Source organism: Clarias gariepinus, chromosome 20 (assembly GCF_024256425.1).
Source record: "Clarias gariepinus isolate MV-2021 ecotype Netherlands chromosome 20, CGAR_prim_01v2, whole genome shotgun sequence".
In the NCBI taxonomy this organism is placed as follows: domain Eukaryota; kingdom Metazoa; phylum Chordata; class Actinopteri; order Siluriformes; family Clariidae; genus Clarias; species Clarias gariepinus.
In genome coordinates, this window is record NC_071119.1 from 20720772 (window position 1) to 20746808 (window position 26037).

The 26037-nt window shown below is 39.8% G+C and overlaps 1 protein-coding gene across 10 annotated transcripts in view; it reads left to right on the plus strand.

The window, feature by feature from the left end:
* The window catches only part of LOC128508646 (receptor-type tyrosine-protein phosphatase delta), a 387353-nt gene extending 361788 nt beyond the window's left edge, over positions 1–25565 (plus strand). For all 10 annotated transcript variants that reach the window (XM_053480054.1, XM_053480055.1, XM_053480056.1 and 7 more), the window contains 10 exons: positions 3572–3747; positions 5498–5617; positions 6320–6474; positions 11820–12105; positions 15837–16015; positions 16255–16381; positions 16912–17037; positions 19137–19291; positions 19424–19559; positions 22079–25565. In XM_053480054.1, coding sequence (XP_053336029.1) covers positions 3572–3747; positions 5498–5617; positions 6320–6474; positions 11820–12105; positions 15837–16015; positions 16255–16381; positions 16912–17037; positions 19137–19291; positions 19424–19559; positions 22079–22147 — 1529 coding nt within the window. In that variant the 3' untranslated portion in view covers positions 22148–25565. The remainder of the gene's footprint in view (positions 1–3571; positions 3748–5497; positions 5618–6319; positions 6475–11819; positions 12106–15836; positions 16016–16254; positions 16382–16911; positions 17038–19136; positions 19292–19423; positions 19560–22078) is intronic.
* The last annotated feature ends 472 nt before the right edge of the window (positions 25566–26037 follow it).

Below are 26037 nucleotides of genomic sequence, written 5' to 3' on the forward strand. Positions count from 1 at the left end.
GATTTCACAGCAATGCTAGGAATAGCTGCTTAAACAGCTAAGGCAAGGTGTCTGGCTTTCTTCCTTCTTCTGGACCTCAACAAATACAGCCGGCTAACTGCTTGCCATCCTGCAGAGCAAAATCTCAAGCATATTTTTGTTTAAATCGCATACACTGCAAGCAAAGATGTAGCGGTATGCAAGTATTTGCCATTCCAGAGGACAGCTGCATCCACATTGGAGTCTGATAAAAGTCACTTTTGAGCTTGGTTTTGACGTGAACGTAGCCTTAGCCTTCTATGCTGATGAGGTTTGTGATTAAAGGGTTTGGCTGGGTTGCAAAAGATTTTCACATTGCAAATTGGGCTGCAGTCTTGGGCTGCCATGCGGAAGCCCGGGTTCGATTCCCAGCCAATGCCCAAACCTCAGCCAGTGGATGCAGTGCTGGTCCCAAGCCCGGATTAAAAATGGGAAGGTTGCTTCAGGAAGGGCATCCGGCCTGAGACTTGTGCCAGGTTGTATCCTCAGAAGGATTCAAATTGTTCTCTCTACGGGTTTATATTATTTCCTTTTTTCTAATATGGTAGTGTTTCTATGGAAACAACTTGTACAGGACTTGTACTATGGATGCTCTATAATATTGGAATGAAAATGTATAGTTTTCTTTAAGAGGCTGTATATTAGGTATGACTTGGCTGGTAACAATATGCAAAATACAATACAGCTACAAAATATAGAAAGCTAATGCAATATTTACAAGACTGAATAACTACATTGGGATAAATATAGATGGGACTTTTGGTTAGAAAAACAAAACACAGTTATGAGACATAGAAAGTATCTAAATTTCTCGATATACAGTAATATCCTGCTACACGAATGCATTTATCCCAGCGGTACACTAGTGCTTGATAGCATCAAGTTGACTACACACTTGTCTGAAACGCTGGCCTCCCAGGAACTCTAATGGCCCAAACATGTAGAAATTCCTGGAGGGATGTGGTAATAACTCCCTGTAACGTGCAAGTGGTGTTGGTGAATCATGGTGTGTACAGTTCCCACTGACAGATGCGTCTCGTCTGCATCCATTTTTAGGGATCAGGCGTTCCACTCACCGAATGTTCACGTGAACGACTGCAGTGGGCTCCAGTTCAATTAGCACCGGATGCTCTAAGGACACTCCGCGCAGACATTTGCAATATAAATAATTAGCAAAATTATCGTTTTTACAAAATGTTAACTTGCTCACTCATAGCATAAAAAACAACTGTTCTGCAACCTAAAAAGTTCGCAATCAGCCATACATAATCCGCAGACTTCAGCTTAATCAAAATGAGGTTCCACAGGGGTTCAATATATTCTAGAGGTGGAACGTGTATTTAATTTCATCAGCTGCTGTGGGACTGTAATATGTTATAAAAGCTAAAGTTTGGCTCTGAATTTGTAATGCACTTACAGTATGTGTGTGTGTGTGTTTTATTTTGTATTTTTTGCAAATCATGACTGACGTGCCAGCCGGTTCAGTTTTGCCCCTCTTACCTTCCTGCTGCTAATTTATGCTAGAGGTTCTATTGTTTCGTTGTATTTTTTTTTTCGTTTCATTTTTTTTTTTTTGTGGAAATGTTTCATTACAGTTTGAAAGAGAAAAGAAAAGCAAGCTTAATTGTCTTTATCCATTGTCCATAATCCTGAGCAGACAGCTCCAACCAAGAGAGGAGGATTAGAATAAAATGAGTAGCACACATGGAGAGAAAGCTCAGAAAGAGCTTATATCTTGTTTTTCTTTTTTTTTTTTTTAATTCAGCTGAATAATTTACCTGAGAATGAAAGAGAGAAAGGGATGGAGAAGAGCAAGCGGGGGAGTCCTGGAAGCGAACTATGCAGACAGATGAGCTTTATCTCTCTGCAGCATGTGTTTCACGAAGCTCTGGGCCTCCAGTCCTCCAGCATCGACTAGCTGTCAACCTTGTGGAAAAGACCACACAGCTTTCATTTAGAGAGATCAAGCAAGAGGTGGAGGGGAAAAAAGTCTTCTCTATACTCCTTTCCCTCGAACCGTCACTTATTTCCGTTTGCTTAATGAATATTTTAGTGAGAAGTGTGCAAAAAATATTTTGGCACAGTTAAAAAAACAGATATTATTCTAAAAGGGAGTATTGGGATGTCCACACAGATAACTTTGATTGACAGTGGCGTGTCTCAGGAACGCAGTCTAAAGTTGGTTAAGGGGGAAAAAAAAATCAAAAGGGAGTAAGATGGATTATGCGAGTTTGGCACAGTTTTAGCCGTCCTGCCACTCGGGGTAGGTTTATAAAAGCGTGCAGCCTGAAGCTCAGCCAAAAAAACACGCTCGGCATTAAACGCTCAGTCTGCATTAGTGTGAAGCGCTACAGACATCACAGCAGGAAGCCGTCCATCCACACGCAGATTCGCTCTGACGGCCGCCGGGAACCGAAACCGAAGAGTTTAACGTCGCGATCAGTCACTTGTGCAATCAGTCACTCGCTTATTTCTTCAATTAGTCCCACAAACACAAATAAATACCCTTAAATACTACTGTATTTCATTACTTACCTAACTTATATTTCACAGGGCTGTACGATGGACGCTCTTTTTAAGGGCTTTTTTTTCCCGTTGGAAATGTGTGGAATTTTGGATTTGAGTTTCAAAGAGCCAGACTTTTTTGCATTTTTAATGGCGTTTTGAGGATAATTCAGTTCTCCAGGGTTCTTGAAGACCTTTTTGTCCTCCCTTTTTGCAAGGTTTGTCACTCATTTTCAGTCCAGGCCCTGTACCTGAGCAGTTTCATAGGAAGGGTTTTTGTTTTTTAATCCACACAGTGACCTATGAATCATTTAGGCATAAAAAAGCATCTGATTTAATGCATGAACCAGTGAGAAACAGGTACAGATGATGACAGATGATCAGGCCGGTCTTTAGTATACTGATGATGCTGAATGCTGAGTGGCTGGACCAGACGAGAGGGGAAATAAGGTTGCTGCGGAGGTTTAACTTAAAGAACCAATTTTTAAAGTATATGTTTGGGTAGCCTGTTTTAATAAAACATTTGTTCTGATTTCTTTAATTGAATCTACATCATTTAATTTAACATAAAGAATGAGGGGTAACTCAAGACTTTTTTTTTACACAGTACTCTATAGTTTTTTTTCCCCCCTGATGTGACCTCATATAAGAAGAGACACCCTGAGGCCTGTGTTAGCTTTTTGTTCAATGTGAGACCTTTAAAGCAGCACAGACTTTGGGCTTTGTCATTTCAAGAGGGTGAAAAAAAAGAGTGGTGAGGGGAAAAGAAAATAAACTATGAAACAAATTGCAAACAAAATATAACTCTCATACACACGCACATATTCAATTAAATTATGTCATTCAATTACCACTCGCTCATTCAGTCGCCTCAGCTTGCCATTTGAAAGCCAACAATCAGGAGATTAACAGACTCCAGACGCAGCACTGATCGTGTGACCTGAACAATCTGCATGAAAATGTGAACCTGAATGGGAATTCATTTCCAGCGCTAAGCTGGAATCCTGCTAAATGTAGCCAGCCAGCTAACGCGATCTTTCCCACACAGGGATCCCAGGGAGCGACTACATAAACGCCAACTACATCGACGGTTACAGAAAGCAGAACGCGTACATCGCCACTCAGGGCTCGCTGCCCGAGACCTTTGGCGATTTCTGGAGGATGATCTGGGAGCAGCGCAGTGCTAACATAGTCATGATGACCAAGTTGGAGGAACGTTCAAGGGTAAGTCAGTCTAACGTAGAAATTCATTTTTTCTCTTTGTGATATATAAATAATAAAACTCATAAGAGTCAGAAAACTTTAAGCTTAGTCTGAGCTCTCTTACACACACATAATTTAAATTTTCTGTCGTTTCGTCTTCAGATGTCTTCATATTTCATCTCCAAGGCAAGACGCGCAAACTGCCTTTTTTTTAACGCTTTACTGACATGTTGGTCCTCCATTTTGATTCTAAGCATTTTTTCGTAGTTTAATTAATAACTCGCTTCTAGTATGAGAAAGCTAGTTTGGCGCTATCGTGTGCGCTGCTCTCAAACTTAGCGAAACCTTTAAGATGCTAAGCTTTGCTGAGGCATAAGTTCTAGACTCTGTGCTTCTACTGTATGACAAAATAAAATTACTATGGTGTGAAAATGGATTAAACAATATTTTAGTGGACACATTCTTAATGTTCATCATTAATAAAGCCAGAACCCATGGAAGCCTGGTTAGCTTTCTATGCTAGCACCAGTTAAAACACTAATTATACTCAGAAATTTTTCAACACATATGAGGAAATAGTTGATATTCCTGATAGCTTCGCGTTGTCTGTTTGTTCAAATTATCTAAATGCATGCTAAAACTATATCCTTAGCCTCAGATGATGAACAAATGAATTGTTCGCATTTCAATTACAACAAAACTGTGCCATGTTTCTTTTCTTGTAGAATGTTGTCAGAAACCGCGTGCCTTGTGTTATTACTCTTGATAAATGCGCTTTTAGTGTCCCTTATAATCGATAGCCACCTTTACTTTTATTAGCGCCTGCGTCTTTTATTTTGGCGAGGCAGCAACCGTACTGTAATGGAACAATGTTTTATTGGGCACTTGCTGGGCTACAACAGTGTGTAATCATAATAAAGCCTAGGCTGTAATGTGATTGGGAAAAAAAACGAAAAAAAAACGCAGTTAGGTTGGTAATTATAGCGTCTGTCAGGGTAAGAGAAAGCACCGTCTGTTTTAGTGTCTCCGCCAATTTCAGTTCCGTTGTGAAATAAGGAGTCAGCAAAAAAATAAATAAAATGAACGAACGAACGAACGGCCTGATGTCAGAAGCGTCCTTTTGTTCGCTCTTTCCTTTTAAACTGTCTTCCTGTGCCAAACGGCGCTGTCCGAAAGATTTATCCTGAGGATACTTTTACTTTTACACCGAATCTGTACCTTAAACATTGTTTAAACTGAATCCTGAGGTAATCCTGGGTGATTGGAGCATAATTTGGGCTGAACTCTGAGGTAATCCTGTGTTTTCCTGGTGTGGATTTGGCTAGCAAGATAGCGTTAGCTGATCTGAAGAACGAATCTCCGAGGTAACTAGAAGTGTTTCCAACCCGAATGTTGCTTCTACAACAGAAAAACAACCAAACTCTGAACATCACCCCTGTTTCCAGGGTTCTATGGACCCCAGTTCTAGGATCCTGTGTTATCACTGTTGTATATCACGAAGGTCCTGAGTTCCTCTTCTGTATAGCACATAAGGGAATATGTTATTTTTTTTTTTCATCATTTGTACACTTTTCTACTTTTTAAACCTTAGAAAATAACAACAATTAGTTGTCTTTAAATAGATTTGAAGCCGGCAGCATGGTGGTTAGTGGTAACACCCTTGTTTTTCAATTCAGCTGAACTTTGTGTGTGAGTGTAACATAGATCCTGCTGGACCTGTGATAGTGATCCTTGGATAATTGTGAGTGTGTGTGTATGTGTGTGTTTGCAGGTAAAGTGTGACCAGTACTGGCCCAACAGGGGATCAGAAACATACGGTCTAATCCAGGTGACGCTGCTGGACACAGTGGAGCTGGCCACCTACTGCGTCAGGACGTTCGCTCTTTATAAAGTATGACAAAACATTACAACACACACACACACACACACAAACACACACACACACACACACACACACAATATATATATTCCTGTAAACACATGCATTCTCTATATTTATCAACCATCAAATGCTAGTATTCTCAAAAACACCAGCATTTTTTCCTAACACACACACACACACACACACACACACACACACACACACACACACACACACTCACACACACGCAAAACAGCAAAAAGGTTCAAAATCTTCATTAATCATCAAAATGTCAATGTAATATTAAATGGGAAATAGCTCATTTTAAAATTTAAGACCAATCATAACAAACACACAAGAATTCACACACACACTGCAGTCTTAACCACCATTAAAGACCCGAGCTCGCTTCACTATAGAAACAGAAATCCACAAAAATCAAACACATACCAAACCAAAACCTCCAAAAATTACTGAAATTAAATGAAGGAAATATAATTCTTACATGAAACAAAAATATTGGCCAACACTTCAGCATTTTCCATTACACACACACAGAAACTCATATACCCCCCTACCCCCGCCACCCAACACACACACACACAAACACACACAATATAAGCTAACAGAAAAGCACTCTTCTCTTACACTTTTTCAGTAATGATAAAATCATGTCTGGTGTACTTTGTCAAGCATTGTTGTCCAAGATCATGTGTGTGTTTTTTCCTGCAGAGCGGCTGTAGTGAGAAGCGCGAGGTGAGGCAGTTCCAGTTCACGGCGTGGCCTGATCACGGCGTTCCCGAGCACCCTACACCGTTCCTGGCCTTCCTGCGCAGAGTGAAAGCCTGTAACCCTCCAGACGCTGGGCCCATGGTGGTGCACTGCAGGTACGACCAACTCACTCCTCCTTGTACTCACTTTTTTATTTTATTTTATCACAGTCGCTTCAATTGACCAGGCTCATGAATGAACATTTCATTAAATCTTAGCAACGTCAGCCTCAAGATCAGGGGTGCCAATAAATGTAAATGCAAAGGCAATTAAAGAACCGCTATAAGCATTAAGCCAACACAGTCTTTTTTATTCTTTCCCATTCTGTCCATGTGTCTCATCTTGTCTCCTCTCTGGCTCAAATGTAATGGAAGATGTTTAAAAAATGCTCCCATGATGCTTCTTAACTCGAGTTGTGCGTCATAAAAAAAGCACAAACGGGAATCACCAATCCCCACCCAATTCAATATTATCACGATACCTTTAAAGAATTATTAAATGGAGCCCGTCCCTTAAAAACCAAGTGCAGCATTTAAACAATACAAACTAACTTCAAATACATTTAACTTTAAATTAAATTAAGCAAAAAGAAAAAAGCTACATTACTGAGCAGCATGTATTTCTGTCATCCTCCATAATTATTATTATTTATAAACAAATAAAAGTTATAGCCAGCAAATAATTCACTCCTACCACACGGGATGACATTGTGTAAATAGTTCAGAGTGCGCCACCTGTAGGATTATATAGAAACAGTGACGTTTTGACGCCTGAAACGTCTCATAACTTGCCCCAGAGCACCTGGGTAGGGAGGCTGCGGGTATACAGTACTAATGCACATGATTTTTGACTAATTTCCCCTTCGAAATTCATTCGCTTACAGAGTTTAAAGAAAAAGGCAGATCGTAGGCTTTTAAGGCCATAAAAATGTGTGGTTATTGCACCAATCGGACGCTTCTACGCTCGGTTTACATGTAAACGCCAATCAGGATGATTCATAAGTAAATCATTTTTTTTTCCCCATAGCTATAAAAAAAAAAAAAGTCCTTTACACATTGCAAAATGTCTGTGTCCACTCCGTCTGTCCATATTTTTACTGGATCGTCCTTCTTCCATGTAAATTGTAATGGATGTCTGAGATGTGTGGGGATATAGATAGAAAAGCCTGATACATGAAACTACTGATTATATGGACACCAGCATAGTCCACAGAAAGAGAGAGAGAGAGAGAGAGAGTGGAAATGGAACAAGCTTGCATTAGCAGAGTGACAAAAAGAAGACTGGATTAGCCAGGAATTAAAAGCAGAAGTTAATTAGTGCTCCCAGCAGACCCTCTTTCAATTGAAAAACCCTCTCTCTCTCTCTCTCTCTCTCTCTCTCTCTCTCTCCTCACTGAATGCGGGAATTAATGTCAATGCTTAGACAGCGACTTTTAATTCCTCTGGCCTGCATCAGATAAAGAGAGCTCAAACTGCAAGCCTTAAGTCCTTTAGAGAACACAGGACCATATCTCCAGCTCCTTTCAGCTGGCCATTTCACGGGGTGGAAGGGGATTAAAAAAAAAAAAAAAAAGTGGGGTGGGCGCTTTATTTATTTCCTTTTTCCTCCAGTCCATCAGAGGGGGTTGGGAGGTGTCGAGGCGGCGCGGCGGGTCGCGTGCGCTCCCAAGATTACGAAGCTGTTTGGGCGGGCGCATTGGCGAGTCCGAACAAAAAGAAGAAGAAGATTGGTGGTAATTAACCAGCAGTCCTCCCCCGCAGCTTTCACCGTAATTAGCTGGACAGAAAGGGAGAGAGATATAAAGAGAGAGAGAGAGAGAGAGAGAGAGGGAGTGTTTACACACATAAGTGATAAAAGTGTTAGAGCGAATTTGCCCGTGAAATAGATTTACTCCAAATTCTGATGACATATTTAGCGTGGGCAACGACCAGCATATGTGTATGTGTGCGTGTTTATGTGTGTGTTTACATATTTATACACATTCCGCTCTAAACTGTCATTTTTTTAAGGTTTATTTCTCTCAGATTACCCATAATGCCATTGCTCGTGTCAAACATATCCAAACAAAAACAAATACCGTAATGAATACCAGAAGTTTCAAGACTAAGATAGATAGATACATTAGATAGATAGATAGATAGATAGATAGATAGATAGATAGATTACTTAATTAATCCCAGAGAGAAATTCTTTGTAGAAATGTTGAATAAAATCATTATACAGTGACTAATCCTTAGGATTCCCATTATGCACGGCAAGTGGACCCGAGTTTAAAGTACCCTTAAAATAATAAAAAGGCTGTTTCAGAGCTTTCGTTTTTTTTTTTTTTCTTCAGGTGTTTTAAACACCCGTCTAATGCAGATATCGTCATTTGTATTTCGTGGTTCGTCTCATTTTTTAGCTGACTCATCCGTAGCGGACGTATCGCAGAAGTGCGCCGTCAGCTTTCCTAGCATCTCATATTGTGACGTGGCCTCTTTCGATTGGATCCCGCTCTTAATAAGGTGCCATCTGTCCAACATTAGGATTTGGGCTGAAGCCAAATACACACGGTTAGAAATGCAACAAGAAAAAAGAATGTCTCACTGCTTAATGCCTCATCTGCCTAACCCGAAAAGACGCGTTTCATCAGGTCTTTCAATGCACCTTAAGATCTGCAGGCTTGATATTAAACCAGAGTGTCGTTTTTAAAAAATTTTTATAATAAGACGATTTGATTTGAACACGGCTGCAGGATCTCAGACATGGAGTAAATCCAAAGCTGTTGCTCATGGCTCCAGTATGTGAAATCAGACATTCTTTAAAGCATCAATCATACAGGCTGACTCTCTCTCTCTCTCTCTCTCTCATATGGGAGAGCAGTAAATCCAGGAACGTGTTTCCCTGCTCGGCTATAAAGCGGGAAGTCATGGCAGGCGCGTTTCCCGCCACTGCCCAAGACGTGTGCGGTGTTGTTGGCGCTCAGAGACGTGTGTAGCCAGGCGTTATGGCAGCAAATGGGAAAGCCCATCCAGTGGCATGATTGGATGTTACAGGGGTCAGTGGTTTCTGAAAGAAAAACAGAAGCGAGCAAACGAGGAAGAACGAGAAATAAGAAGAGTCCCCAGAGGTGTACATAACTTAGTTTGTACACAGCGTACCGTCACGGCTTTGCCTGTTCGGTATTTCATGCTGCGCCGTCTAAACGAGTCCCGCTCAGGTTAATGAAGTGAACTTAAAGCCTCTGTAGACCTCGACGTACGCTTTGTTTTTTTCCTTAATGACATTTCTGACTCCATGCAGTGAAGGAATTTGGTCCGTCTCACGTTACCAGAGGACAAAGGGACACAAAAAGAAAGAAAGAAGGAAAAAAGATAAACACTGAGGTTAAAAAAAAGACGGATTGCGTCATGTTTTCTCTGCGTGATGAGGTGCTTTTAGACCGGATTGAATCCATGTGCAAGGAAAAAAAAGTAGAGAGACAGATTTTTTTCCTTTTTTTTCTGTTTTTATCCCATGAAGTCAGAAAAACTAAGATGTGATTCACTGTAAAAATATCTACACGAGTCCCTCGCCAGATTTCTCATTCAGCAAGAAGGACAGGACAGGACCAGATGCTCATTAACAAATCTCTCCATCTATCTCTCTTTTTCCCCGTGATCCGCTGAGAACGTGAGAGCAGGGATGTATCATTAGACAAGATCACGATTACAACCATATGCCTCCAAAAAAGAGATCTTGAGCAACGCAAGTCCCCAGGACCCGTGATCCCTTTATTGATGACGAGGTGATTTCTTTTTTCTTTTTTTTTTACGCTCAAGGTGAAACGCGGCACAGGGCCACAGCGTTGATCTCATCAAGGAAACGAGGGCGTTGGGAACTCAGAGCTTGCTACTTCAGCAATCAATCCCTGAAGTCCTTTACCATAGGGTCGGAACGGTAATGTGAAAATTTGCGGCGTTTAATGAAGAGCTCTGGCTCAGCTGCCATTTCCCCAACATTACGCCTCGTTAGCAGGGAGCGCTAGTGCTAATCGAAGTACAGCTAATCGAACTCAGCTACATTGCAAGGAAAAAATAAATAAAATGAGAGAGAGAGAGACTTAACCTAATGAAAGTCACTAAAAAAGAGACAGAGCTTTTAGAGGTGGATGTGGTTCTGAAACGGATAGGTGGAGGTGGAAAAAGCAATTGCGGAGTTCTCGTTTGCTGCACTGCAGTATCTCTTACCATCTCTGATTACAGTGCATACCGGGCCAAACCTTGCCTACTACACCTCCTTCTTTTTCTCTCTCTCTCTCTCTCTCTCTCTCTCTCTCTCTCTCTCTCTCTCTCTGTGTCTGAGGTAAGGCTTTCACTGCTCTCTGGCACGGCAAACTCCCCTCGCTGTCTTCCAGCAGCAGATGAATGAGTTTGCTCATCTCCTGGCTAGCAATCACACTCTGATTATAATGCGTATGCTGGCACCGTTTAGGCACATAATGATTTGTACACGCACCCCCCGAAGTGTGCACCTGGTAAAAGCCCCTCTTAGCAGCCCCCTACTGAGCTGTGCGAGCGCTCCAAGATACGAGCATCCAGAAGACGCAACTGGTTGTGTTCCCACATGTGATCCTCGCGTTTACAATCCAACAGCAGGTAGCGAAACACTTGGTAAATGGAGCTTCGCATGTTTCCCACGGAGCGTGTGGATGCTCTCAGGAATGCTAAGTGGATATGGAAAAATTGGTAGATACACCCTGTTGTGCAACTCTAGTTACAGAAGAGTTGTGGAAAGGTGACATTACACAAGTGTTAGCCTGTTGAAATAAATATCGTTGAACATCCCAACTAGCAGTAATTAGCATTTCCGCAGCAACAGCACTAAAAGAAATTTTAAAAAGAAATGTTTCTGTGATTTGCAGCGGCAATCTGTTCTAACTATAAAGGCGAAGGCCAAAACTAGGACACGCAATTTAAGGGTCTAGGGTGCAAAATGTTACAAATTCACGCCTCCGAGTGGCGCAGTGGTAAAGTGCTCACCCTATCATCCGGAGATCGCTGGTTCGATCCCCGGGTGATACTGTTACCTCTCACAGCCGGAGGTCTAGAGAGAGCTGGTTAGCCGAGCTCTCTCAGAGGGGAGGGATGAGGGTTACTTTGTGCTCCCACATTAATCACGGCTCCACACCCAATCAGTAGCTTTCCTCCGAGTGTGTTACTCCGCCCCTGCGTGAGCAAGCAGTTCGAAAAAGATGTGATCGGCTGGCATCACGCAGTTTGGAGGAAACACGTGATAGTCTTCGGCCCTCCCGGCTAAATGGTAGAAGTAGTGACGGGGAGGCTCCTACATGACTAAATTAGGAAGAAAATCGGGAAATACTAAATGTTACGAATTCCCACTTTTTACCAAGCATTTCCGTTTTTGGCCTATCCTTTTCTAAAAGATCTTTTCAGTTATCTAAAGTAAGTTAACCACGCGAATCCTTTCTTTTCTTGACCAGCGCTGGCGTGGGACGAACCGGCTGCTTCATCGTGATCGACGCCATGTTGGAGCGCATCAAGCACGAGAAGACGGTGGACATTTACGGCCACGTGACGCTGATGCGTGCCCAGAGGAACTACATGGTGCAGACGGAGGACCAGTACGTGTTCATTCACGACGCCCTGCTGGAGGCCGTGACCTGCGGCAACACCGAGGTCCCCGCCCGCAACCTTTACGCCTACATCCAGAAACTCACCCACATCGAGACGGGAGAGAACGTCACGGGGATGGAGCTGGAGTTCAAGGTACGTTTAAGGACTTAATATTTGTAGTTTTTTTTTTTTTTTAACTTATATAGTAATTTATAACGTAATAAATGTAAGCACTAAACTTGATTACTCTTTGAAGCAGAGTTTCCAATGGTACCTGTACCAAAGTATTTTTGTACCATAGTGTGTTATATTCGCGGTACACTTAGTACCATACCTTACCAGACAGTGGTACATGGTTCTATCCTGGTACATTTAGCATTGCATCAAAGTATATACAGTACCATAGTAGAACCATGTACCACACTATGGTACATGGTTCTACCATGGTATATACTTTGGTACAATACTACATGTACCATTGTACCAAAATACTGTATATGTCATGGTCGAACTAACGGTACATGTTATTATTATTAAGATGGACCAGGATGCCGTTCAAATGTTAGACATGTTCTGCCTGTACTATACTGTACGATAGCAGTAGTATGTACTGTACTGACATATCTAATATGGTACAGTACTGTATGTACACACACACACACACCATATTTAAAACATGCCGAACACTGATAGCCACTGTGGTAGCATGGCATTCACCAAAGTATTGTGGTACAAACCATAGTACTACCACTGTACCTACTAAAATGCCATAGTACCTTCTATTGTATTCACCAAAGTACAGTGGTACATACCATAGTACTAATATGATACCCATTGAAGTGCCTATCCTGGTACACTTCAAAGTCCTGTTGTGACTGAAGTACCACATTAATACTATCATATATATTTTTAAATAGTTTACCATAGTAAGATAAAGTACAAATCATTGTACGAGTTAAATCTTTGTGTAAGTTTACTTAGTTTCTAAATCTAGCAATTGGCTACGATAGTCAGTTTAAAGAACAAAAAAAACAAAACAAAGCTAAACTAGTGATTTCTTACAGATTATTAACTGCTGATGTTCACATTAGCAGGTTCAGTTGAGCATAAATATAATTCTTATATAATAAATATAATTCTTATATAATACACTTTATTATTATAAAGTATAAAGAATCGTACAATATAGTACTATCTTGCTGAAAAATGTTGTTAGCAAGACTAGCCAGCTAACTTTCTAGCCACAGTACAGCCTTTGCTAGCAACCCAAATTGCTGTGAGACTCAGTTGCACAAACCTTTTTTGTAATTATTATTATTTAAATGTTTTTTGTTAAATCCAGATTGGACACATTTAATTATTATTATTATTATTATTATTATTATTATTTCATATCCGTTGGATACAAGAACAGTAACAGGCTTATGTTTTAGGGAAATGCACTAGACTTTATAAAAGGTGAAAGAAGTTATTTAAGAAATGTTAACTGCAAATGCCCTTTCTGAGAGGTTTTAAGGTTGTGATATGTTAGCATTATAAATAACTTCATAACATAATTTTTTTTTTCATGGGTTATGAATGAGGTCAGTTTTACAACTTCATGTTAAAGGGCCAAACATGTTTATAAACTTCGCCCAATGACGTTACACTAAGATTAAATCTGCCCAGCAACAAGGAGCTGATTGGACGTTAAACAGTAAATCATTGTTTCCCTTATTTTTGCCCAGTTTAATTTGGACTTCAAAAGTTTCAGTCAGGATTTTATGTTAAAATAAATATTATAATGAAAAATAAGTTTAAATTGAATGTTCTGAGGCACGCTTTTGTTTAACGGAAACTTTTAATCTCGTATAATGCTTAGTTTAGTCTCGGCACTCTTAACAACGGAAACCAACATATCTATACATACACTATGTTTACCTCGTAACTTCTCTAGAACTGAACCACCTCAAACACTTAGATCAATTCAGCAGAAATTTATTCGCAACCTCAGATTTAAGCTTCTCGGCGGAAAAAATCCTTCATCGGCTCCCTGAAAGCTTTGTTTTGCCTCATGTCATTGGACTCAGCGACATTTTACAGTGACTGCACTGCAGTTCCTCAAACAACAAGAGCAAAAAGAAAAATGTATTTGCTGAGAGTCAAAGGGTGATGAAGTATCCCAGGCTGAGCAAATCGCCCCAGTCCCGGGGCGCGAGGCGTTTCCAGGGCTTGCCTGCAATGATTTTACCCCCTCACCGAGCCACGCTGGATTCTTTTTTTCCACTTCACTTTACTGCTGCTGCACAGACAGCGTGGGGCCTGTGGTTTCTTCCGTGCCACTTAGCCGGTGCTTTAATGCAGCTACAACCCAAAGACCCCGAGACCCTCTCACGCAAGCCTGGGTAAAACTCCCTCTGTTACTTTCGTCTTTTCATTTCTCTCAGTGTGTGTGTGTGTGTGTGTGTGTGTGTGTGTGTGTGTCTTTCTCCATACATTCTCGCACACTCTTACCTTCCTTTCCATTTTTTTCTTCGTCTTTCTGCTTTTTCTTACATGTCATCCTTTAAAAACCAAGGCATCTCCGCCAATTTAGTCCAATCACTGACTGGTAACATCAAACTCTAAAACCAAGTGAATAATTTAAAAAGCATATATTACACAACTTAATCTGTCAGCGGTTATTTCAGCCCGCTGATTTAGTTAGGTGTTTCTAACTTGACACTCTCTGATTAGCTTTGTGGGTCTCTCTCTCTCTCTTTCTTTCTCCCTCTCTTTTGCTGATAAGTTCTGCTATGTTTTTGTCCACCGGGAGCCATTTATTTGTATAATTCACTTCTCAGGGACAATCATAAATGGAGCAGCTGCACTCCCTGGTTGTTGCCAAACACACCACCATAAGTAGTTGTGTGTGTGCGCGCATGTGTTTGTGTGTGAGAGAGCTTTCTACTGGTATTAGGTCATTAGCAATGTTTGCCTTCAGATGGAAAGAGGAAAAATTGCGGAGAAAGAACAAAATTATGACTGTGAAGAAAGAAAAAGTTGGAGAAGAAATGAAAACAAGATTGGATGGATAGAGGGAAGAATGGATGAATGGTTGGATTATAAAAAAATGGATGGATGGATGGATGGATTTTTTGGGTTGGATAGATGGATGGATGGATGGATTGTTGCCTAAATGGATGGAGTGTTTAATGGATGGATTGTTGGTGGAATGGAAAGGTGGATGCCTAGATAAATAAATGGATACATGAATAAATGGATGAACAGCTAGGCAGGTGATTAATTTAATAAATCCTAGAATGAACATAAGATGAATGAATGTATTAGTTGATAAAAAGATCAAATGAAGGTTGAATAAAGGACCCAATGAAAGGTTTAATGACTACACAGATTCATTAAAAGATGGTTAGCTACACAGATGTCTGTTAATGGAAGTGTGGACAAAGAGATCAGTATATGAATAAAGGGATGGATATTGGTTGGTGGGTAATTGAATAGATGGCAGATTAAAGGAATGATAAGTAGACGAATAAAATGCGAATGAATAGATTTTGGGCTTAAGAATGAGAAGATGGCTGAATGGATAGATGGATGGATGGATAACTGGTGCAACAAACAGATGACTGATGGTCTTTAATAATTGGTGCATACATGTGTATAATGGGTTTGGGTGAAGTAATAAGCAAATACGGGAACAGATTGAACAATCGAGGGGTGAATAAATAAATTATTGAGTAGTTTTATAAATAGATGGATAAATGGATGGATGGATGAATGGATGTAGTTCATTCAGGTTCCTTAGCAGTAAATGATAAAAAGGGCAGGATTAAGAGTACACTTGTGTTGAATGTGTAAGAAAGAGGTTCTAGTCACCTTAAACCACTCTTTTATTTCATCGGTAGCGTTTGGCCAACACGAAGGCCCACACGTCGCGCTTCATCAGTGCCAACCTGCCCTGCAACAAGTTCAAGAACCGGCTGGTCAACATCATGCCATACGAGTCAACACGAGTATGCCTGCAGCCCATCAGAGGGGTGGAGGGATCCGATTACATCAACGCCAGCTTTATCGATGGCTACCGGTGAGTAAAACACAAACTCTGAGTTCTTCAACTCAAGTTCTCCATAAGTTCTAATGAACTAATAATAGTCCTAATCCTGTATTGTTAAATAACATTGAATAACAAAAACCGGAAAAGAAAAGTACTTTAAACTTACAGTATGTCCAACTTTTAAAATATGACCTATGGCTCTGTTTTACTCAAGTAGTTGTATGATGATGGCTACAATTCACTTTTATCCTTTTTCTTTTATTATCCAGGCAACAGAAGGCGTACATCGCCACGCAGGGCCCTTTGGCTGAGACCACAGAAGACTTCTGGAGGATGCTGTGGGAGCACAACTCCACAATCGTAGTGATGCTCACTAAACTCCGAGAGATGGGCAGGGTAAGAGAGAGTGTGTGTTGTGAGAAAGAGAGAGAGAGAAGGGCGTCTGACATCTGCTCAGTTATTCAGGTAGAAAATTCCGCCCACCTGGAAAAAACAGAGTGCAGGCCAAATTACAGAATGCTTTAATAAATAGATGGAGAGTGCTGTAAGAATCCCACACACTCACTTTTTTTAATGCCCTGCCATTCCATTTTTCACCCTGTAAGGCAAGTCTATAACCAATAGCTTGTAATAAGTGAGAAATTGCAAGCGTGCACGCCTACACTTTATGACTGTAATCAACAAGCTTGTAATACACTTGTAATATTTATTTTTCTAATTACTGTATAGAGATTGTTCATGTTCTTTGGTTGAATGTTGGTTCAGGAAGAAATAACGAACTACGAATTAAATCATGGTTCAGTTGCATTGACATGTTTATTTACATAGAAAAAAAACATGTGATTGAAGATAGCTCAAAATGTTTCTTAAATCCGTCATCATTATCTTATTATACGTATATTATTGTTTTTGTGTTTGTGTGTTAGGAAAAATGCCATCAGTACTGGCCAGCGGAGCGCTCTGCTCGGTATCAGTATTTCGTGGTGGACCCCATGGCCGAGTACAACATGCCTCAGTACATCCTAAGAGAGTTTAAAGTCACCGATGCCAGGGTAAGCGGTTCATCCAAAGCTCTGCATGTCATCCCTGAGATCAGTGTAGGCTTTAAAACCTGGTTTCGGTATACTGTACATTACTGGAGCACTGGAACTGGAGCACTTTTGAGAATTGAAATCCCGAGGATGTCATTGCTTGGAGATGACCGTTGAGTTTCCTTTCTTATCATTTCGATCACACTGATCGCGCTATTCAGTTCCAAGCGTTCACGTGATCCGTCTTTGGCAGCTTTCACGCTACTCCAAGTGTCTTCAGCTGCTCCGATTTTGGACGGATGGGGGTTTGAAAAGATCTGTTGGCCTACTTCCATTCCTGGGATTGGAGAATTGTTTAATGGAGGGAGATCCAGATGACAGGGTAGGGATTGGCAAATTGGAAGGACATTAGGTAAACTGTTTATAAAAATACTAATAATAAAAAAAATAATAATAATTCAGTTAAATGAAGGACTGAGGTTAGTTTGGAGGTTGCAGTAGGTGTTAGAAAGAAGAGCAATTTAAGTTAAATCGATCTACAGTAATGGTTACACACTATACAACAGGGGAAAGAAGAAGGTCATTGAACAATAATGTGTCAGATTGAATAGTCTACAAGTTTTTGCAGTGCAGGCTTGAGCACTAACAGCGCACCATCTAGTGCAAGGACGATCAATCCTGCAGTCCATGAGTAAATGCTGTACAAGTCCATATAATGGATTGAAAGTCCTTCAAAAAAAAAAAAAAAGGCAAAGGCAATAAAAAGTTGATAAAAATGTAATATAGAGATGTCCTCTAAACTTGTTCTGGGCTTTCAGGTGTAGCGTTACACCGTCAGTGTTTCTTTTGATTTCCATGTGTACCATTTTGAGAAGGGGTGAACTTTTCTGTCAGAGTGCACTGGAGTAAATAATTACAGGCATTGTAACATGCCAGTCCAGAAACCTGACACAAGGCAGTGACTTCTGGTTCCATCTAAATCTTGTTCGCTCCTCAGCCCCTACAGCGGGACGCAAACTGGCGTAGCTTTCTGTGTTTAGGCTTTGGCAGATCTCTGAAGCAACTCGCACCTCCAGAGCTTTGCTCAATAACACGGCACATCAAAGGAGTCTGTCTTTTTTTCTTCTTCTTCTTCTTTTTTTTTTTTTTTTTTGCAACACCGCCGCTTGTTAATACGATCAGGTGAACAGTGTCGGATAGCTTTTTGTTAGGTTCAAGTCTCTCAGGGATTGGGACTCCTACGCGTTTGCGTGACTCTCTGATATGTTTTGAAGAGCAGCAGGAGCAGCAGGGTACCATTACAGAGGAGCCGAGACACGTCGTCAGTACAAGCGAGCCGGTGTGATCTGTGCTTAAAGGAAAAACTGAAGTGTTTCTCGAGTGTATGCTATTAGGTTGTTGCAGTTGGTCTCAAATATTTACTGTACTATTAATGTGTGTAATAAACATATCGAAATACAGTATTGATGTTTAACGCTGTTTTTTTTTAAATGCCTAGCCGTCAGTACTGATTAGTGTGGGGCGTTCAAGTCAAACCAGGACTTTCTAGTAAATGAGGTTTGCAAACTTTCAAAAGACTTCAAGCACAGTACGATGATGATCCTCTTAGTGATCCTCTGAGCTCATTGCGGTCATTCCCATCAACATCCCTCATGTAGTTTTGACCTTACTCCAAGCCATTTCCACATGTTTGAGTTCCTGGGAGGCTAGTGTCTCAGACATGAAGCAGGCAGTGCGATCCTGGCTTTCTACCTAGATGGTGTCCAAGCACTAGTGATTCACACTGGGACAAGTGCATTAGTAAAGCAGAGGATTATATAGAGAAATACGTTTTTTTTTTTAAACTCTCAAGTAATCAAAAGTCCTGGTTTGACTCATGGTTGTTCAAAAGCATGTACAGTCCTCAAGCACAGTGGGTTAAAACGTTACTCAGGTCCAATTTTACTATTCCTGTTTAGCAGACCAGAAAGCATGCAGACATGCTACAAGGGTATATAAGGGTTTTATTTACAGATCTGCATAAACTCATTTAATAGATCATGTGTTCCACTGTGTGCATCCAGCATACAGTAGATGGAACAAAAAATTTGTTGACTTTGTCGTTTCGTATTGTCCCATAGGACGGACAGTCCCGGACGGTCCGGCAGTTCCAGTTCACCGACTGGCCCGAGCAGGGTGTGCCCAAATCAGGAGAGGGATTCATCGATTTCATCGGCCAAGTCCATAAAACAAAGGAGCAGTTCGGCCAGGACGGACCAATCACAGTGCACTGCAGGTATTCCCCCTGTTACATGCAGAGCACCAGAGTTCAAATTAATCTATTAGATAAAGGATTCTTAATGCAAGGAAAAGGAGATTTATGAGCATTTACCCCAAACCCCCCCCCCCTCTCTCTCTCTCTCACTAGTGCGGGTGTTGGGAGGACAGGAGTCTTCATCACTCTCAGTATCGTATTGGAGAGGATGAGGTATGAGGGAGTAGTGGACATCTTCCAGACGGTCAAGATGCTGAGGACACAGAGACCAGCCATGGTACAGACAGAGGTATGGCCACACACACACACACACACACACACACACACATAATCATGCCCAAAACACTAATAATAATAATAATAATAATAATATTTAACTGAAAATATTATAAAAATAAAGCAGCATTCTATGTTTTATATATATATAATGTTATTTATATAATGCTAAAACAAGATAAAATGTAATATATTATATAATAAAGATAAATAGCTAGTTTAAAAAAAATACTATATATAGAAGTATTATTTTTAGTATAAATAAACTAGCCAATTTAACTTCATTATATTTATTTGTATTTATTTATATTAAATTTTATCACTTCCTTTCCCTTATTTGCATTTTAAAAAATCTATAATTAATCTTTATATATATATTCAATTTAAGTTAAAGGTTATGTTCTTACTAAGTGAAATCCAGGTAACACATCCATGAATAATAATCTTCCGCTGAGAAAATGTTTGCATTCATGTTTGATAAATAGTGTAATAAAAAAAATTTGAGCTGAATGTGGATTAATGAAGCATGTAGGGTTTTTGTGTGTGTGTGTGTATCAATATTTAGCTGCTCAGCTCTTGATGTTCATTTATATCAATTTCAGCAAGTCCCTGAGGTTAGCCATGCAGATGAATTCAGATAAGCAACTTCGCACTGAGAGAAAAAAAAATAAAATAAAAAATCACCTCCCTACAGTATCAGGGAAAATAGTTCGGTTGAGATCAATGAGGAAGGAGCGACGCTGCGATACTTTTACAGGCCGCTGAGCAAAATAGTGCATTTCTTTTTTCCCCCCTCCTTTTATTCCTGAGTGTGCAGCAGACAAGCGCCGAGCTCTTGACCCTCATGTACTTTTCAGAAAGCTGAAATGATAGTTTTCCGTAGATATGAGAGGCCCAGAGCGAAAACTGTGCCTGAGTGAAATGCATACAAATAGGGAGGGGGGGTTTCAATACTGCTACAACGCACCCTTGAGGGTTGGAGGCACACGGGGGCACATCGTGCGCTACGGTCAGTAATTATATACAGTGCAAGGCCAAAATCACGTTTCAGGAAGGTCCGCCTCAAGCAAAGCCAAACAGATGAGAAGGACTGGAATTTGGTTGTCCACCATGTTTTTTAAACTCTGAGACACAAAAATCAGATCACAGATCACTTAAACGCTTGGGGAAGTTGCATTGTTCATTTTGGTGAACGAGATTCAAAGGACCGAGTCACTGGAATGATTTAAACTTCCCATCACTGCTTAACAGCTGTGTGTGCAAAAACAACCGCGTGTTAGTGAGAATAATCAGAAAAAAAAGGTTTAATTTGCTAGGAAGCATAAAGATTAGACCATAGAGCAATGTATCATGGTCATGGGGTTTAACGAGTCCAGATTGACCCTATTCTAGAGCGATATGTAAGATGGGAAGCGCATAAAGCGAAGTGGCCACTGTACAACCCTCTGGAGGCTTTTCCATGTTGGAGAAGATAAGAAACAGCTTGCAAATATTTTTCAATAGCATCATGGAAGGTTGTATTAATGGATTAAATAATAGTGTATCCCCATACTTACTACTAATAAGCCTTTATGAATGATGACATTCGCCCTTGACTATAGACGGATGTCTAGGCATTTAGCAAGGGCCTTGTTAAAGGTCCCATATTTTACAAATTCTTAAATATCTTCAATATATTAAAGTCTGTCCGTTAAACCTCCAGCTGAAATATTCCTCAGATATAAATCTTTTTTGTACCTGAAACTCACTTTATTTCACTCTTCCTCCAAATGCACCATTATAGTGTCTTTTTAAATGAGCTACAGTTGAGCCACGGCCAGCAGAGCTGAGTAACAAATCGGATGAGGGTAAAGAGATCTTCTTATATGAGGTCACAATAGGGGGGAAATCTCCTTGACTTGTTTAAGCCCACCTTAATGTCTAAACTGACTAATAAGTGAATTCTATATAATGGGTCTCGTTTAAGGTATTTAATATTTAAATGAAATATAAATATAAATGAAATATAATATAAATATAAATGAAAATAATATGCAAAATTAATTCTGAGGTCATTTTCATAATGTACAATATTAACTTTGGCCTTTTCATATTTAAAAAGTTCATTTTTCATATGGAAACAGGTTCCAGGGTGAAGTTTTAGTTTTAAAGTTCCTCATGGAAATCATGTGTTATATACAGTATTAGGGAATCTCAAGCTTACTACAATCATCAACATTTAGTTTAAAGTCCTTTATTTTTCAAAATCTGCTGGATCAAAAAGGCAGAAAGACGTCCACAATAGCTCTTTTCCTCAATCCATGCATCCATGTGTGTGTGTGATAATGTGGTGTATATATATATATATATATATATATAATTTTTCTTTAGCCAGACAGGCTTGAACTCATTAGTGACATCATCTGTTTTGTGCACAGTGAGAACTACTGTACAATACATGTCATACTGCATGCTGTGTTAATACTTTTGATCAGCAGCCACCCAGGAGTCGAACCCTCTCGATGACACTCTCGTCTCCGTTTTCTTTTCCAGGATCAATACCAGTTCTGCTACCGTGCCGGTTTGGAGTATCTGGGAAGCTTCGATCACTATGCAACGTAAGAGTCCGCTTCACCCCCGAGGAGCGCCGAAGGCCATCCAGAGGTCACTTCTTCTGAGCCATAAAAATTCCTGCTTGTGAAAAGTACTTCTTAAAACTCCTAGTCCAAGACATGATTCGTTTGTTGGGTGTGGAAATAAAAAAAAAAAAATTCAAATTAAATGAAAAAAAAAAAAAAAGCAAAATAAAACACAAACCTATGAAATACCAGGTGGACCAAGAACCCCCCTGCCCCCTCTTTTTCCCCTTTCAAAAGTCCAATAACTTCCCTCTCCTGACTAGCAGACGTGTATCTGAACTGCTGAAGCGCCACGTCGCTTCAAGGATTCGTCTGAGATTCATAAACACATGAAACACATACACACACACACACACAAACAAGGTACTGCATTAAAACGAACGAGTCGTCACGGAGCGACAAACGAACGAATACAAGGAGGAGCAACGTCTCATCTCATCGACGACGAGCATCGATCGGTGAAGGAAATAAAAAAAAGAAAAAAGAAAGAAAGTAACACACAAACGGACGTATGTAATAGTAATAATAAAACCCCTATCTTGTCCCAATGTTCGTCCTTCAGTTAGGGGGAGTGTACAAACACCAGACGAATAAAGAAGTTATTGATTTAGTTTTTTAGTACTTTATTACTCGACTGAGCGGTAATTCATTTTGAAACTATGTGAATTTTTTCTTTACTTTCCTTTTTTTTTTTTTTGCTCTTCTTTTTTTTCCTAAACAGGTAATCACTCAATGTTAGTCTGACCCAAGTATTATCTCACTCTCTTTCCATTCATGTTATTAAGTTCTTTTAATGTATACACATATACCTGTACATCTGATTTACTTGTTTGTTTGTTTGTTTTTTTTCTTCTTCTTTTTCTCTCTCCTTTTTTTTTCATCATATATGGCACTTGCTGTGGTCCTGTATTAACCTTTAACCGAATGGTTGACTTTGATGCAGGGTCAATTGTCCGTGGTCACATACAGTACACAAACGTCTCTATTTCGTATTTCTTCCGCGGACTCCGTGGAATCAAAAGGGGAGGCACAGTATGAAGTTGCTGCTAAAGAATATCTTGCTTCTTCCATGTTTAACAGACGAGCCTCCGAATCGAGAGAGAGAGAGCGAGAGAGAGAGAGAAATATATATGGTAAATATATAAATATGAATATATCTCAAATAAAACACCGGCTCATATAAATATACAGTATATAAATATATATATATAAATATAATATGAAAATATTTATTAGAGAATTATTACGTAAAAATAAAAAAAAATATATAAAAACACCAGAGTGATAAAATGCTACATGAAAAGTTTCCACAATGAGATTTTGTCCTTTTTTAAAAGGGGGAAATGAAGAGATGGTTCACTGGAATGCACATCGGTAGGTTAAAAAAAAAAAAAACAGAAAAAAAAAGAAAAAAATCGTATTTCAATTCAGTGCATCTTTTCTCGTGCAATAAATAGGTGTATTATAGATTTTTTCCTGGGGATCTGGGTGAAGAAGGGGACTGTACATGAGTACGCCGTCATGCCTGCAAGTCGTGTCATGTATTCAGTTTAAAAAAGGTCAAACCGTGGCGAAGCGGCGCTGCCATTGTAATCATCGTCTCGTTTCACGATCGTATAGGGCAAGGTACAAAGACATCACGATGTTTTTTTTTACGTTTTTTGCATTTAGAGTGCCTTATATTTATGCCTGTTCTCTTTTTTATAATATTCATTTACCATGTACTGTTTTGAGTAGTCCAGTATTTATCGATGTATCACGTTATCATTTTAATTTCCATTATACCAGATTATATATGCAAATAATGTCCATCGGTCCCAGTTTATTTACAGAGGCCTTACTCCGGCTTAGCGAACGGACGGGAAAAAAAAAAGGTGAATTAGTACATCTAACATGTATGACTGTCGTATACTACACGTCACAGCTCAGTCGCAGCAGGAATTCCAGATTTGTTTATTTTTATTGTTTTTACGCGATACGCTGTTCTCGCTCGTTCTGTATCTCTGAAGACCAAACCGCCGCGGTGGAACGATGCAAAAAAAAAAAAAAATTGTACGCTATTTCCAGACAGTCTCCGGAGAGAGGGGCGCACAGTGTACACTCGAATACACCTGATTTTTTCGGACATCATTACAACGGAACGGATTGAAACACTGGTAGCTAGAAATAGCTATGAAAAGTCGTAGGGGTGGAGTTTAGCACTCATAGCTTTTTTTTACGTGCGATTTTCTTACCTGCGAGTTGTCAAGGAGTGGGCTAGCTTGGTTAATCTCGACAATCTTGTAACGTACTAAGCGATGGACCTTCGATGATCTTTTATCGTGTAACATAGCGAACATTTTTTTTTTTTTTGGTTTGTTGTTTTGTTTTAGTTTTGTTTTGTGTGTGTGTGTTTATCGTCAGGCTTGTGGATGTGCATTCCAGGTGCTTTCTTTCCCTTGTCACATTTCTAACCGTTCTCCTTATTCAGTTGTGTTCAAACTTACACATCGTCGTGACGACCGCCGCCAAGCTTCAGAGTACTTTTATTTAGCTTCACGTACATGTCAGCGCCACCTATTGTCATCATTAAGTATTTTTACAAAAAAATTTCACTGATGTCTGTATTCAACAGGGTGTTTATTTTATTTTATTTTATTTTTTTTGTTATTTTTTCCCTTGCTTTTTTTCCATCCTTAACCTTATTTCAATATGCATGGGAAGCTTTGCAGAGGGCCAATGGAGGCCTGGTAGGAAGAATTGCACTTTCTCTATCTTTGTACTATGCACTGCCCTATTGATTCTATACCCAATAATGTATTACTTGAAAGCATCTGTAAGAATTCTCCTTCAGCGTTCATGTTGTGTGTATGTAAATAACACATACTGGTGGGGAGGGAGGGAAAGATTAAAAAGGTGTCACTTTAAAAAAAAAAAAAAAAAAGTTTGTGGCAAAAAAAAAAAAAAAAAACAGCATCCTTACTGGTGCCATGGGATCTTCAGCAGGAGATTTTTTTTCTTTGTTTTTTCTGTTCCCTTCTCAAGTGTCATTACGGAAAATCAACGTGGTGTTCTCTGCCCTCTCTCTCTCTATCTATCTCACGTCTGGATGCATAGATTGAAATTAACAAATTCAATTGTAAAAAAAAAAAAAAAAGGGAAAAAAAAGAAAAAATGGCTTGTTAAAAAAAAGAATCGTAAAAAAAAAATTACCTCTGATTAGTTGTAAGCGCATTTTTCGTTTCTTTTCTGTTGTTGTTTGTTTCTTTTTTTCCCCCTCTTTGAATGAATGGAGTGCTTTTTATTTTCTTACATAGGTTCTATTGGTGGCGGAAGACGTCTGTATGACGAGCAGGTCTTTGCTGACTCAAGGTCCATTTGTTATAAATGAATTCTATTAAAAAAAATGTAAGTGTTATGAATTAGAGTCTCGCTCTTCTTCTGTAGTCTCATCGTCACGCGGCCTGGTGCGAGATCACGGGTTAGAGTTTCTGTGCTAGGGACCCGGAGGTTGTGAGACACTGATATGGCTGAAGTCTTCAGCTTGTGGGTAAGTGCTTATGAAGGTATAGAGGATCTAGACTTCATGCATACAATCCCTGATTTTTACCTACGAAACCTGTCTCAATAAGAGTTGAAAAGTTTTCTGCTTTTTAAAAGTCAGGGGAGTCAATTTGAGCAGACGGGGGTTGGGTATGTTGACCAATGGATTATCACACTAGATGTTTCGCCTTGCTGTTTCCATCCTGATCGATGGAAAACTGAAAAAATATCACAACAATAATGATATTAATATTAAGAACACGAGTCAAAAATGATCCGCAGTTTCTCATCAGCGCTTTTTGTTCAAGGCTACTGTCTCCCCAGTCACAGCCGTGCAGGTGTGAACATATT